Source organism: Cucurbita maxima, unplaced genomic scaffold (genome assembly GCF_002738345.1).
Source record: "Cucurbita maxima cultivar Rimu unplaced genomic scaffold, Cmax_1.0 Cma_Scf00007, whole genome shotgun sequence".
Lineage (NCBI taxonomy): Eukaryota > Viridiplantae > Streptophyta > Magnoliopsida > Cucurbitales > Cucurbitaceae > Cucurbita > Cucurbita maxima.
This window is the reverse complement of record NW_019272023.1, coordinates 4,541,263-4,554,188: the sequence shown is the minus strand read 5'-3', so window position 1 is coordinate 4,554,188 and position 12,926 is coordinate 4,541,263. Positions and strand designations below refer to the sequence as shown.

Here is a 12,926-nt window from a genome sequence, read left to right as displayed (position 1 = left end):
GAGTAGAGATTACTTTATTGTGGGGGCTAAACCAGAAAGGGAAGCATATTTGCAAAAATTCGTGACTCAAATTATGATTACAAATCCTTATAATATCTACCACAGATCCGCTGCAACTCAACTGTAAGTGCTAAGTAACTGATTAAATAAACATTTTTTTAAAAAAAGGTGGCGGTGGTGGGGGTAATGGTGGTGGTGGTGGTGGTGGTGGAGGAGGAGGAGGGGACCAGAGCAGCAACATGGTACTCGCCGGTGGCTCTCTGCATGACGGACCTGTCCTGTCTTGGATGCTGTGCTGAGCGGCGCAAAGCCAAAGCTGTCGGAAACTGCCATGGCTGTCACTAAACTGTACTCTCTATTATATGCTTATCTAAATCACTTTCTTTTGGCAGCTGTGGGAGAGCGATGGAAGGGGAAGATTGGATTTTTGCTTTCTCATATTTTGAATAAGCTTCATACCTTACTCCTTACGACCGGTCATATGACTCGAAAATCTAGATCAATTTAGATTGGGTTAGATTTATTTTATTCCATTTGGGTTAAGTTAAATTTTTGAAAAATAGAAAATTTTTAATCACTAACTCAAAAATAGAGTTGCAATTCAATTGAACATAGTCAATAGTAATGATACTGAAAATACTGAGTTGGGTTGGATGGTAAACTCTAATTAGATGGTTCTTGTCACTAATCCAACAAACTCAAAATTTCGAGTTTATCCATAAGATTTTTCCAACCCCATCTACCCCGTGTACGTCTCTAACAAGAGTTAAAAAACAAATTAACTGGATCAATGAGAAGATCTAGATAGTTCATAGTCACACTGTTCAAAGTTTTGATCTTAGTTCAAAATTTTAAAGAATTTCATGAACGAGCATAAATAATATACAGACTTTTAAAAGAATAAAGTAGACGAGTAAGTGTACTATTGTAATAAAAGTAATATCTCGAGTACTCTCGAGAAAGGCAACACTGTTTGATTGAGGTAAGGCGTTTTCACACTTTTGTTTGATATCCAATGGATCAATAAAATAAGCTCAAACTCACGTGGAAGATTATGATACGTGAAAATCGAAGTTAGGATTCAGTTGGGAGTGTTGGCCTAACTTCAAAATATTATATTGTATTATATATTTATATAACCAATGAAAGGTTCAATTTTTTCTTTTTTGTTTGTATGGGTTCTACAAAACAAAAGGAGGAATCCTCTTTAAACATGTGCTTAGGCCTTCTAGTGCCTACTTAATAGCCTTGCCTTTATAGCCTATTTTCCTTTTAAAATATGAACCCAACTCAACTTCCTCTTCCATCCCCAACCGGACTTTTCCGTTACGATGCTCGCACCTATCTTTCGTTACGTGGAACATTGAGGTTGGACGATTGAGTTAGACGATAGAAAAGGAGTGAAACCCGGCTTCTACGACATGTATTTTTCTTACCTCTTTGGTTGATAGTCTTGCCTTTATAGCCTATTTTGGCTTTACCATATGGAGGGAAGTTCCTATTCCATCCACAACAATACGTCCAAGTTGAGATCACCGCACCTATCTTTTGCAAGCTCCTCTAACCACGAAGTCAAAAAAAGGAAATTTTTGTCACGTGAAAAACGGTGGTTGGACGACTAAGTTAAACTATAGAAAATGAATGAGGTTCCAGCTTGTGAGATCCCACATAGGTTGAGGAGGAGAACGTAGCATTTTTTATAAGGGTGTGGAAATCTCATCTTAATAGACGCATTTTAGAAACCTTGAGGGGAAGTCCAAAAAGGACATCTGCTTGTAGTGAGCTTGAGTCGTTACACAACTCGTAGACATGTCTTTTTCTTACCTCTCGATTAATAAATCTACCTTTGCTATACATATATGGTTTTAGATGGGTACAATTAGTCGGTTGTTACCTCGACTTTCTTGAGATTGATTCTTGAGGAACAAAAGCGTTTGATAATTATTTATGTTTAGTAACGTTTTCGTTTCGGATTTTTTCGTATTCAAATAGATAAGACACGAGTTTTTAAGGTAAAAGAAGTCAGAGACTCTGATTTCCTAAACAAATCAGCCCCTTGATCTTGACTCCAAATGTGATTCTCAACAAGGATCATTAATATTCCTTTATCCATTTCCCATAATTAAACAACATCAATTATTAACCCACCATCTCTCTCTCTTCTTCCCCACTTCCCCCCTCTTATTTGCCTTCATTCAATCTTCTCTTTCTCTGTTCAACATTCTGCAGTTTGGGCTTGTGTAGAACCAACACCACTGAGTTATGAAACCATTTCTTGATCTTCAAAAGGAGCCTTCTTGTCTGGCAAATGATTCTGATATTAGTAGCCAAGTTGGTTCTATCCGTTGCGGGTCGAGGACTCCTCTTTCTCCTTCTCCTTCCCCTTCCCCTTCCGCTCAACCAGGATTCGAGTCGGTTTGCCTCGACTTGACTCTCAACTTTAATATTGTTGAAGATATCGGAACATGTCCGGATTCGACACGATTTTCATTGTCAAGCACAAGTGATCAGAGTAGTAATGAACCAACGGCTGTCCCAAGAGTGTTTTCTTGCAACTACTGTCAGCGCAAGTTCTTTAGTTCACAAGCTCTTGGCGGCCACCAGAATGCGCATAAGCGCGAGCGAACGATGGCGAAACGGGCGATGCGTATGGGCATTCTAGCTGAAAAATATGCTAGTCTAGCTTCTTTACAATTGAAAGGTTCATCATTCAAGTCCTTGGGGATCAAAGCACACTCTTCACTACTCCATGGAATCACTGCACCAATGATGCCTATTGACACCAGGAGCAGTGCTAGATTCGAACCGGAACCGGGATATATAGGCATGCCGATGTTCTTGGAGGATGATGAAGCAGACGTTATGTGGCCAGGTAGTTTTCGTCCAATGGTAGAAACTAGAAACACTCATGAACTAACTCAACCGAGTTTCAGATTGACCGATCTTTCAAGCATAAACTCAGTAGAGAAGACATCGATACAGGACGTAGAAAACTCGACCCCTGATCTCACACTTAAACTCTAAGAGGCTTATATGATGAGGGATCATCACTATTTCTGCTTTTTCTCTGTACAGTAAGTGCAAGTTTCAATCAAACACAACTTAACTTTCCCATTTTAAGTACTTATCATCAGTCTTTGCTTGCTATAAGTCATTTTCCTTGCTTAAGGAAGCTCCTTTACAAGCATTTTCTTGCTTTCTAGTCCTTCTGCCATAAACATCCCCTTACCTTATAGTAATGCAAGTGCTCTGCCATTTCGTTTGACCTTTGTTTTTACTTCACACATAGTAGGGCTCTTATATATGTAATTTTGGTATACTTTATGCGTGCGCTCGAAAATATAGGCCGATTATTGAGCCCCACACCACCTAAGGTGCAAGCCATTCGAGAAACAAGCTATTACAACGAGCGACTGAAACTTTTGGGAGCCGAATAGCAAAACTGTAGTATAGCTTTGAAGTAGTGAAAGAATGCTTTTTGAGAAAGTGCTTATGAACCTTTTGAATAGCAAATGGAAAAAAGCTTACTTTCAAAAGGTTCTTTCCTCAGAGAACTTTTACTTTCAAAAGCATTTTAAACTCAAATCTAAACTTATAATCATTAAGGTGACTAATAGTCCGATCTTTTGTTAGATGAATCTTATGCTTTTATTAAAAGAGTTACTAACTAAGATCTATCATGATTTATTTCATTTTTTACAATGATATGATAACGTCTTTAAAACATATACTAGTTGAGTAGGCATGACGTGTAAATACATAAATGATAGACATAATCTTTCTCATTTTATCAAGCAACATAAAAATATCCATTGATTTTAAATTTTTTTGCCTAATTCACGCTCAACCAAAAGAGGTTCAAATTCCTCTACCCAACCGGTTGAACTGCAAAAAAATATTTTCGAATGATTTTTTAAACAAGAAGAACGATAGATATTAGTTTATTTTAAGATCGAACTCTAACTTCCTTTAATCTACTGAGTAGAATTCGATTGTGGGTTGAAACTTTGTTCGAAAAATAACTTTGTTTATAATCTGAACTTTAAATCAAATTCCAATTATAGGTTGGAAGTGATACTGAAATGTATATAAAGGATCATAAAATTTAGTTTCCCATCTTCACATTGAAGCTTTACAAACATTCATTTCATCTGGGAATTTTTGTAAACAAGACATGGTCCAAGAACATAAACCAAAGTCCAAGCTACCAGAAAAGTAAAGCAATATTTTACCGGCAGTTTTCGAAACCCTTCCACCCCATCCTCTCCCTCATTCTATGACTTAAAGCACTGAACAAGAACCGCAGCAAAGCAGAGCATTTACAAGAGAATTTGGTGCAGACATGGTTAGTTTACCTGCCCTGCTGCATTTCTGTTCCACGACAAATAGGATGGATCACCGAGAGGCCTGCATAACATTAATCAAGTTATTATTGGATGTTCAAGAACTTCTAATTTAACTGATGAAACATTATCAAGCATTTCAAGCTAAATCAAAAACGTCTCAGATTTTCCTTTACAGGAGTTTTAACTTGTATTTGTCACAAATTATACAGAACTTCCATGGAGAATGCGGAATTTTAGCCTCATACAGTTGATAAGAAATAGGGTAGTAATTAGAATGGATCTTCTCCAGGAGCAAATCAACTAAGAACAGAGAAAATAACGAAATCTTATCAAGGGAAGAAATCATCCACCCTTTTAAGAACGACCACCAATAGCAGTTCTCTGTAAAGCCTTCCGAGATTATCACAGAGGTGTTTGTTTAGGAACTCGATATAATTCGGACGTACCCACGAAGAGAGCTCAAAGAGTTTCCGAGATATGCACCAAAATCATCATGTTGATGATCATCAAAACCACAGTAAAACGAAAAACTTTACTTGAATATTCTACCAGCCCGTATAGGCCTGGACTAATTCATTAGTTTTTAACTATCCATATTTAAGGGACTTCTTGGAAATACCAGACTAGCTATTATCTTCTAGATATCTACAGTCCACCCTGCTAATTGGCTCCAGTATTGTCTACACAAAGTCTCGAGAAATCAAATGCGAGTTGAATTGCACCACCAATGGGTAAACCGTTCACTATAGTTTCAAGAAAACAATACCGCTTTTCCTTGGACTTTCTAGAAGGGCAAATATCCTTGACAATATCAGCAAAGTTCAACTACTACCGTTTAGCTCCATAATAGATATTTTCCTAAAATAGGAGCTTGAGAAGAATTCCTCAGGAAGGTTAACGAAATCCTTCTACCCTGTAAGCCTATCCTCATTGGGACTGTATTATTACTCTTAAATCATCATTCAACACATAAAGGAATTTCTACAACGCTTCCACTTTTGTTCATGGATTTTTGTATCCACATGAACCCAAGAAGGGGACTCTTTTTTGTGAGGGTGACAAGTCCCTGTTGTATGTTTGGTTGCATCCCATGGCGCTTCGGTTTTGCCTTCTTCAGACCCTACTTCTTCAATCTCCTTAGGCTTCCATCATTTTTGGTCTGATAGAGGACAATTAAAGTGGCGAATCTTTTTTCTCTTCTTCAAGAGCATCATGTGATCCCAAAAGGAAGGGAGTTAGGATTTGGATTCTCAATCCTTCTAGGGTTGTCTCTTGCCATTCTTTTTCTTTTCATATTTTGTCTACCCCTTCTCTTTGTCAAGGGGCATTAATTTCTCCTCATTCTGGGAGGTTAAAATTCAAAGAAAGTCAAGTTTTTTGCATGGTAGTTTTACATGGGAGAGTTAATATCATGGATCATGTTCAAGGGTATTCTTCCTACGTGTTGCAATGGTGCATTCTCTGCAGGCAGCATAAGAAAGACCTTGATCATATGCTGCGAGATTGTCAATTTGCTCAATACCTTTGGAGCGGACAAGATCATTCGGTGTTTGTGGAGCTCAAAATAGAGATGGTAGATCTATAATCGAGGAGGTACTTATGAATTCTCCTTTTAGAGAGGAGCGAAGTGTTGTGGCATGCTATTTTTTTTTTTTTTTTTTGTAATTTTATGGGACATTTGACTTGAGAGGAACAATAGAATCTTTAGAGAGCTTCAGATGAAGAGTTTTGGGAGGTAGCTAGATTTAATGCTTTTTTGTGGGCATTGATCACTAAACCTTATTGTAATAGTGAGCTCGGTCTTGTTCTTTTGGATTGAAAAGTTTTTCCATTATTAGGTTGAAGAGACCCCATTCCGATACTCCGTTCCATCAAAATCAAAGCATAAAACTTCTTCCAAATCCTATATTAGTGAATAAAATATCTCATCTTTGTCCCAACCAAAGGTGCAAAGACATGCAAACTTCCAGCACAACTACTAATAAAAATGAAAAAGAAACAGAAATGGAAGCCCTGTTTCATGAAGATAAGAATTTAAATCTAAAGAACAGAGAGCAGTTGCATTTGTCATATTCTGTAAATTTCATCAAGTGAATATCTTTCCCTAAATTATTAACTGTAGCAGATCTTTGTAAGTTTAGAAGAGAAATGTATCTCACCTTGGCTTGATGACGTAAAGGAGTATGAAGGATATCGCTAAAAACAAGCAGAGTCCTCCAACACTAAGATAAGCTATGCCTAGAAAATCGTTCTTCCCACCGATCCAACTTGAGGTTGAAAGGACCAGCTTCTTTTTACCACCGAAGCTATACGTATTATAGTTGTTTTCTATCACCACTGTTATTATATCATTAGCTTCAAAGTCTGCTTCTATCTTCCCATATAGTTTCCTGAAGGTGGGCAGTGCAGCTGTTCGCATCCAAACAATAAGATCCTCTTGCTGGCTCAGCTGTTACACACACAAAGGAAAGTATATTTATCCATTAAAAAAAAAAAAAAGCGGTATAGAATGCAAATTAAGCATACTCACAGGTATGCTCTCATTTAGTTTTGCACCACCAATCAAACTCCCACTCTGGAAGTTTTTAGGATAGACATCAGATCCAAATTTCTTTTCTCGGTCGCTTTTCCAGGCTATGTCCTTGCTGATATGCAGTGCCTTGTTCTTCATAGAAAAACCATATGTATCATTGAACAAACTCCATGCGATGAGGCCACAAGGGACGATTGGAGCCCCTTTCCCAATGGTTGCTTCAGGTGCACATGTTTTTGTATCTGCTTCAGCTGCCCTGCTTCGTAATTGCTTATCACTTCTGCTTTTTACATAACTGATGCAAATGCAACAGAAAAGTATATTAATATGAAGAGCGAGAACCAGAAATGTTGTGAAGACTTGAAGTACACTAGAACAAGTAGGTAGGCTTGTATCAGTTAACACGTGACACGATTTCCATACTTCAGATCTTTACTTTACAAACTAAATCACGTTCTTCTTTACTTTAATAAGTTACATGACCTTACTTGAACATGGATCTGTTTCATAGATCGTACAGCACGTCCTTGAGTTCTAAATAATAAGCTATGATCGTACTCACAAATCATGAAATAAACAGTACCCTTCTGTTTGCTCATGAACAGTTTATTTCTCCCATATTCAAGACTACTAAGTTTTTTGGTCGATTTCCACATACCGTCGGTGATTCTGATAAAAGTTATCAAGCTGGTAATAGATGTAGACCGGACCTTTCATTGGTTTAGGAACCTGAAAAGCATTCAGTTGGAAGAACTCTTTAAGACAAACAAATTGAGAGACAAATATGAAAAGGAACCCAAATCCAGTCTTCTTTTTAACAAAGACATTAGAATCTGTACTTACAATCAACCTCCTGCTACAGGTTTTATTAGTTGTACTGTCTTTAATAAACGTAAGAGGATCACCGCGATACTCAGAAGGAAGGCAATCATGATCGTATTGGTCCACAATTTCAACAACCTTTGTATTATGGAAAGCACATGGCTCAAGTTAAGCATTTAGTAGTTCAAAACTAAATTAATAGATAAAAACTGAATTTTATCATATTTGCAAGGATGTGGCAGATGAGAAGGTACTTGTTCTGATGCAAATAACGAAGCAATGCCTATCGGGATAAAGATAATGCCAACAGCAACGAAGGATGTTATAACCTGAAATCAAACAGTGACACCAATAAAAAGAGTGTATAATGCTACAACAGCGACCAAATGAGAAAACAACTTCAAATCTCTTTTAGGAATACCCATCCTGGTGTTAGAATTGGTTTGCAAGCAGGAAGCTCTTGCTGTGTAAATCTAGAATCTGCAATTAAATTAACAATAAAGTATGAGCATTGACCAAATGGTCATAACATTGCCAATAGAATCGACCTTACTTCAATGATAGATAGCAGAAATACAGAACTCCATGACATGAGAATGAAGCATACGAATGGCTAGAAGGAATTGCATTTAAAACGATTATATCGCAACGACGCACAAACATGAATTCTGACGGACCCAGAAGCACAACTACATAGGTTTTCTTCACATGAATTATACAAGCAATGCCCAAATAACGATTTAGTACGAGAACACAGGTTAAGAGGTAAACTTCCAAAAGATTTAGGCATAGAATGGAAGAGATCGCATACAAAAATCAAACAGCCATTAACAATCAATATAAAATTTTTAAAAAAACAATACAAAACCTAAAGAAAAATTGCAGGACTCCATAATATGAGAATGAAGCATAAGAATGCTAGAAGCAACGCATTTAAAACGATTAAAATGCAAAAGAGGCACAAACATTTCAGACCCAGAAGCACAAACCAAAAGCTTTGCTCCACAGAAGTGCTTCTCTTAAACTTTACAAACAATGCCCAAAAAACAATGAAGTACAAAATTATAGGTCGCACAGAGAGGAAGTGATCGTATACAAAAACCCAAAAGGACAGAACAGAATAATTCTTAACAATGGTTATAAAAACTAGCAAGAACAGAACAAACGAAAACTAGAACAAAATTAGATATATGACATTTTGGTATCTTCGATTTCTTGGGCGGAGTGGACGAATCAGAATCTCCATGCTGCATTCTACTTGCCGAGCTCGTTGCCGCGTGAGTATTATTCATTTCTACGCACCAACAAGAAGAAAACAAGGTTATTAATCTTCAATCTCATCTTTCTACAATTTTTTCCCCTTTTCTTTCGAAATCGAATAGTGGGTTACAACAAATCTTTATCTTTCTCTTATGGGTTGATCGATGATGATAAAAGAAACACAAGATTAAGGGAAACATTGATTTGATTGTGGAGGAAATTCAAGAAAAAAGACGAAAATAAGTTAAAAACGCGACCTGATCGATGAATCTCATCTGATCGGTGGCCCTTGCTTCACAAACCCAGTTAATTTTCCGTAATGCTGCCCAAACATATCGCCCATAATCGAGATTTAGTGGAAGTACCTTCGCGCGTTTTTCAATTTTTCTTTTTTTTTTTAATATTTTTTTTCTATTCTATTTCGAAAGAATTTCTTTATTATGCCTCATCTTTTTGGGATTCTTTCCGTCCTAATCAAGATTTAGAGTTGAATCTATGTCTATACACGTCTCAGTCAACTCCTTTTACTCCCCTACATCCTCTTGTCAATCTCTTTGGTTTTTGTTTTTCCTATAATAGGATAAATTTAGGAACATAATTCTAATATCACTTATTTAACCTTTTAAGGTTAAATGTCTTTCTTTTAGTTTCATTCAAAGATATTTGTCTGTCGCTTGTATAATCATAATCTCTTTTTTATCCAATAAATATGAGATTCTGACTACATTTCCGCACTATTATTTCTAGTATAACCGTGCTTAAACAATTTGGTTAATAAATGGTAGTATCTTTAGGCTTTTTTAAGATAGGAAACAAACATAATTGTAGGGTATTAAACGATATGTTTTTAACATGGTTTAGTTTGTCAACTTACTCAAACGAGATAAGGCCGAGTAAAAAAAAATTTCTAGTCTTTGTTATTTGTTAATCAAACATCGATGTTTAATTTTATTAGATAATTTTTTTCTATTTAACACATCATGCATATGATAAAAATAAAGCGAATAAATTGAACTAAATAAATCAACCTCTATCAGTTGTCTTATACTTTAAACGTATCTCGTAAAATAATAATCAATATTTTCGAAATAAAACTATCTTTTCATAATAACCATAATATAATATATTGTTTTATCATCTAAATTTTAGAAGTATTAAGGTTAAAAAAAAAATTAAGTTGAAAGATTAATGTTATAACATATATAATGATTAAAAAGTAATTTTGATTTTTTTTAAAAAAAAATTAAGAATATTAATGAAGGATAGTTTAAAAAAAAAAAAAAACTTTTTTTTTTTTTTTTTGAAAATGAATTTATTGAATTTTAGAAGATTTTTCATTAATTTAAAAAGGAAATGAAAAAAAAAAAAAAAAAAACGTTTAACGCGCAAAGGTTCGCGCCTCTCATTGGTTTCTTGGCACGGGAAGTAACGGCCTTGACCGCCGGTTCAAATTCTCCGCCACCGTCTCCTTCAAACCACTGAGCAAAACTTTCAGAGTCTGGAAGTGGAACAACTCAGGTTATCATCTTTTTCACAAATTCTCAGTTCGTTTTACACTGAAGCACTCACTACATGTTTGTCACCACTTCTTTCTTTTCAGTGGAATCGTTTGATCTCGTTTTTCGTTAAATTATCCGTTTCTGTATTATTTCCTTTTTTTGGGGCGTTTGATCGGTTAATGACTTCTAGGGCATGTTGATTGTTCTTCTGTAAGAATAGAAGTGAGTTTTATGGGGTTCGGAAATTTCAAGTTATGGTGGTTTCAAATTTTCATTTGTTTGAATTTGTTAGAAGGCTGTAGGGTTCAATGTGTTAGAATTGGTCAATCCATTAGAATAGCTTGAAGTTAGTCATGCCATAAGAATAGGCTTACTTCGTTAGTTTCCTATGAAATCGGATCTATTAGTTAATCTTTTGCCAATATAAATAGAATATGTCCTCAATAGTGTGAGGCACAGTTTTGCATAAACTTGATATGGTATCAGAGCAGAAATAAGATCCACGAGATCCATAGCCTCTGCTGTTAAACATGTCAATCCCAATCAACACAATGTCTTCTCCGTCGATCAGTCAGGTGATTAGTGTTAAGCTTACACAAGAAAATTATCTACTGTGGTCTACCCAAATCCTTCCCTACTTGCGTAGCCAAAACCTTGTTGGTTTTGTGGATGGATCCATGCCTGCACCAAGCCAGACGATCGCCGTTGAACCAAGTGAAGAAACAGGGAATCGCAAAATTATCATCAACCCTGAGTTCACAGTCTGGTACCCCCAGGACCAGCTGGTACTCAGCCTCATCAACTCATCAGTCACTGAGGAGGTTCTCAGCACGATGGTTGGAATCACCACTGCACGAGAAGCCTGGATTACGCTGGAGCGACAATTTGCTTCCACATCTCGAGCAAGAGCAATGCAGATCCGTATGGAACTCTCTACTATCCAGAAAAAGGACATGACAATTGCTGACTACTTTCGTAAAGTAAAACATCTTGGTGATACACTTGCTGCCATTGGCAAGCGAATAGAGGATGAAGAACTCATCGCCTACATGCTGCAAGGACTTGGTCCAGATTATGATCCTCTAGTCACAAGCATTACAACCAGAACAGATGTATACACTGTCAGCGACGTGTATGCTCACATGCTGAGCTATGAGATGCGGCACTTGCGTAAGGGTACATTTGAGCAACTTTCATCTGCTAACAATGTCAATAGGATATCCATTCGTGGAGGTGCCAATGGAGGTCGAGGTAGTCGCGGTCGTAGTCGTCAGTTAAATAGTGGTCATGGACAATCAAGGCGTACTGTGAACAATCCTGGACGTCAACCATCAAAGACACAAAGCAGCTCAGGCATTGTCTGTCAGATTTGTGGTAAGCCCAATCACGATGCTTTGCAATGCTGGCACAGATTTGATCAGGCATATCAAGCCGAAAATAATCTCAAACAAGCAGCTTTGGCAACTAGTGGATACACTAGTGACACAAACTGGTATGTTGACACTGGAGCCACAGATCATATCACCAATGACCTAGAGAGGCTTACCACCAGAGAACGCTACACTGGCACCGACCAAATTCAGGTTGCAAATGGCGCAGGTTTGTCTATCTCTCATATTGGGAATTCATTAATTTCTGGTTCATCTCTTGTTCTGAAACATATCCTATATGCTCCTAAAATCAATAAGCACCTAATTTCAGTACAAAGACTAGCATCTGATAATAATGCTGTTGTAGAATTTCACCCAAACTATTTTTTGGTTAAGGACCGAGTCACGAAGAAACTCCTGCTCCACGGTAGATGTAAGAATGGCCTATACGTTCTACCGCATAATTTCAGTCAAGCCTTGCTGACAGCCAAACTTTCGAAAGAACAATGGCACAGAAGGCTAGGGCACCCTGCATCTCCAATTACCATTAGAATTCTACAAGATAATAATTTAGCTATAGATACTAATATTCCCTCTTCCTCAATTTGTAATGCTTGTCAATTAGGGAAAGCACATCAATTGCCATTTGGTTCTTCTCAGCATGTATCTACAGCACCCCTTCAATTAATTCACACTGATGTATGGGGTCCATCCATTGCGTCAGTAAATAATTCCAAATATTATGTTTCCTTTGTTGATGATTTTAGTCGTTATGTTTGGATTTACTTTCTGAGATGCAAATCTGATGTTGAGTCTGTGTTCCTTCAATTTCAAAAACATGTTGAAACTATGCTAAATACCAAAATTCGCTCCGTCCAATCAGATTGGGGGGGTGAATACCATCGGTTACACAATTATTTCAAATCCACAGGCATTGAACATCATATCTCCTGTCCTCACACACACCAGCAGAATGGGTTAGTCGAAAGAAAACACAGACACATTGTAGAAACTGGCCTTGCTTTACTCGCTCAAGCCAACATGCCTCTATCCTACTGGGATGAAGCTTTCAACACAGCTTGCTTTCTTATAAATA

General features: G+C 37.0%; 2 protein-coding genes and 1 non-coding gene across 3 annotated transcripts; 2 read left to right on the top strand and 1 right to left on the bottom strand.

The window, feature by feature from the left end:
- The first annotated feature begins 2,150 nt into the window (after window positions 1-2,150).
- LOC111481963 (zinc finger protein 4-like) lies at window positions 2,151-3,352 on the top strand. Its single transcript, XM_023127587.1, has one exon. The coding sequence runs from the start codon at window positions 2,263-2,265 to the stop codon at window positions 3,022-3,024; it is 762 nt and encodes a 253-aa protein (XP_022983355.1). The 5' UTR covers window positions 2,151-2,262; the 3' UTR covers window positions 3,025-3,352.
- Window positions 3,353-4,056: 704 nt separating this feature from the next.
- LOC111482131 (putative ALA-interacting subunit 4) lies at window positions 4,057-9,351 on the bottom strand. Its single transcript, XM_023127796.1, has 9 exons — window positions 9,219-9,351; window positions 8,897-8,995; window positions 8,123-8,181; window positions 7,956-8,030; window positions 7,723-7,839; window positions 7,538-7,608; window positions 6,877-7,174; window positions 6,506-6,795; window positions 4,057-4,407 (listed from the first exon to the last, which is right to left on the bottom strand). Exons 2-9 carry the CDS (start codon window positions 8,991-8,993, stop codon window positions 4,347-4,349), a joined length of 1,068 nt encoding a protein of 355 aa, XP_022983564.1. The 5' UTR covers window positions 8,994-8,995; window positions 9,219-9,351; the 3' UTR covers window positions 4,057-4,346.
- A 2,128-nt stretch (window positions 9,352-11,479) lies between these two features.
- Window positions 11,480-11,615, top strand: LOC111482533. Its single transcript, XR_002718224.1, has one exon. It is a non-coding gene; the product is annotated as a small nucleolar RNA Z247 (small nucleolar RNA).
- The last annotated feature ends 1,311 nt before the right edge of the window (window positions 11,616-12,926 follow it).

Excerpts from the sequence above, each read along its gene's own strand:
- LOC111481963 (XM_023127587.1), top strand. The coding sequence starts at position 2,263 with ATGAAACCATTTCTTGATCTTCAAAAGGAGCCTTCTTGTCTGGCAAAT.
- LOC111482131 (XM_023127796.1), bottom strand. The coding sequence starts at position 8,993 with ATGAATAATACTCACGCGGCAACGAGCTCGGCAAGTAGAATGCAGCAT. Across the intron at positions 7,609-7,722 it reads CCTGTAGCAGGAGGTTGATT|GTTCCTAAACCAATGAAAGG; the intron begins GTAAGTACAGAT and ends AATGCTTTTCAG. Across the intron at positions 7,175-7,537 it reads TTTTATCAGAATCACCGACG|TTATGTAAAAAGCAGAAGTG; the intron begins GTATGTGGAAAT and ends CATTTGCATCAG.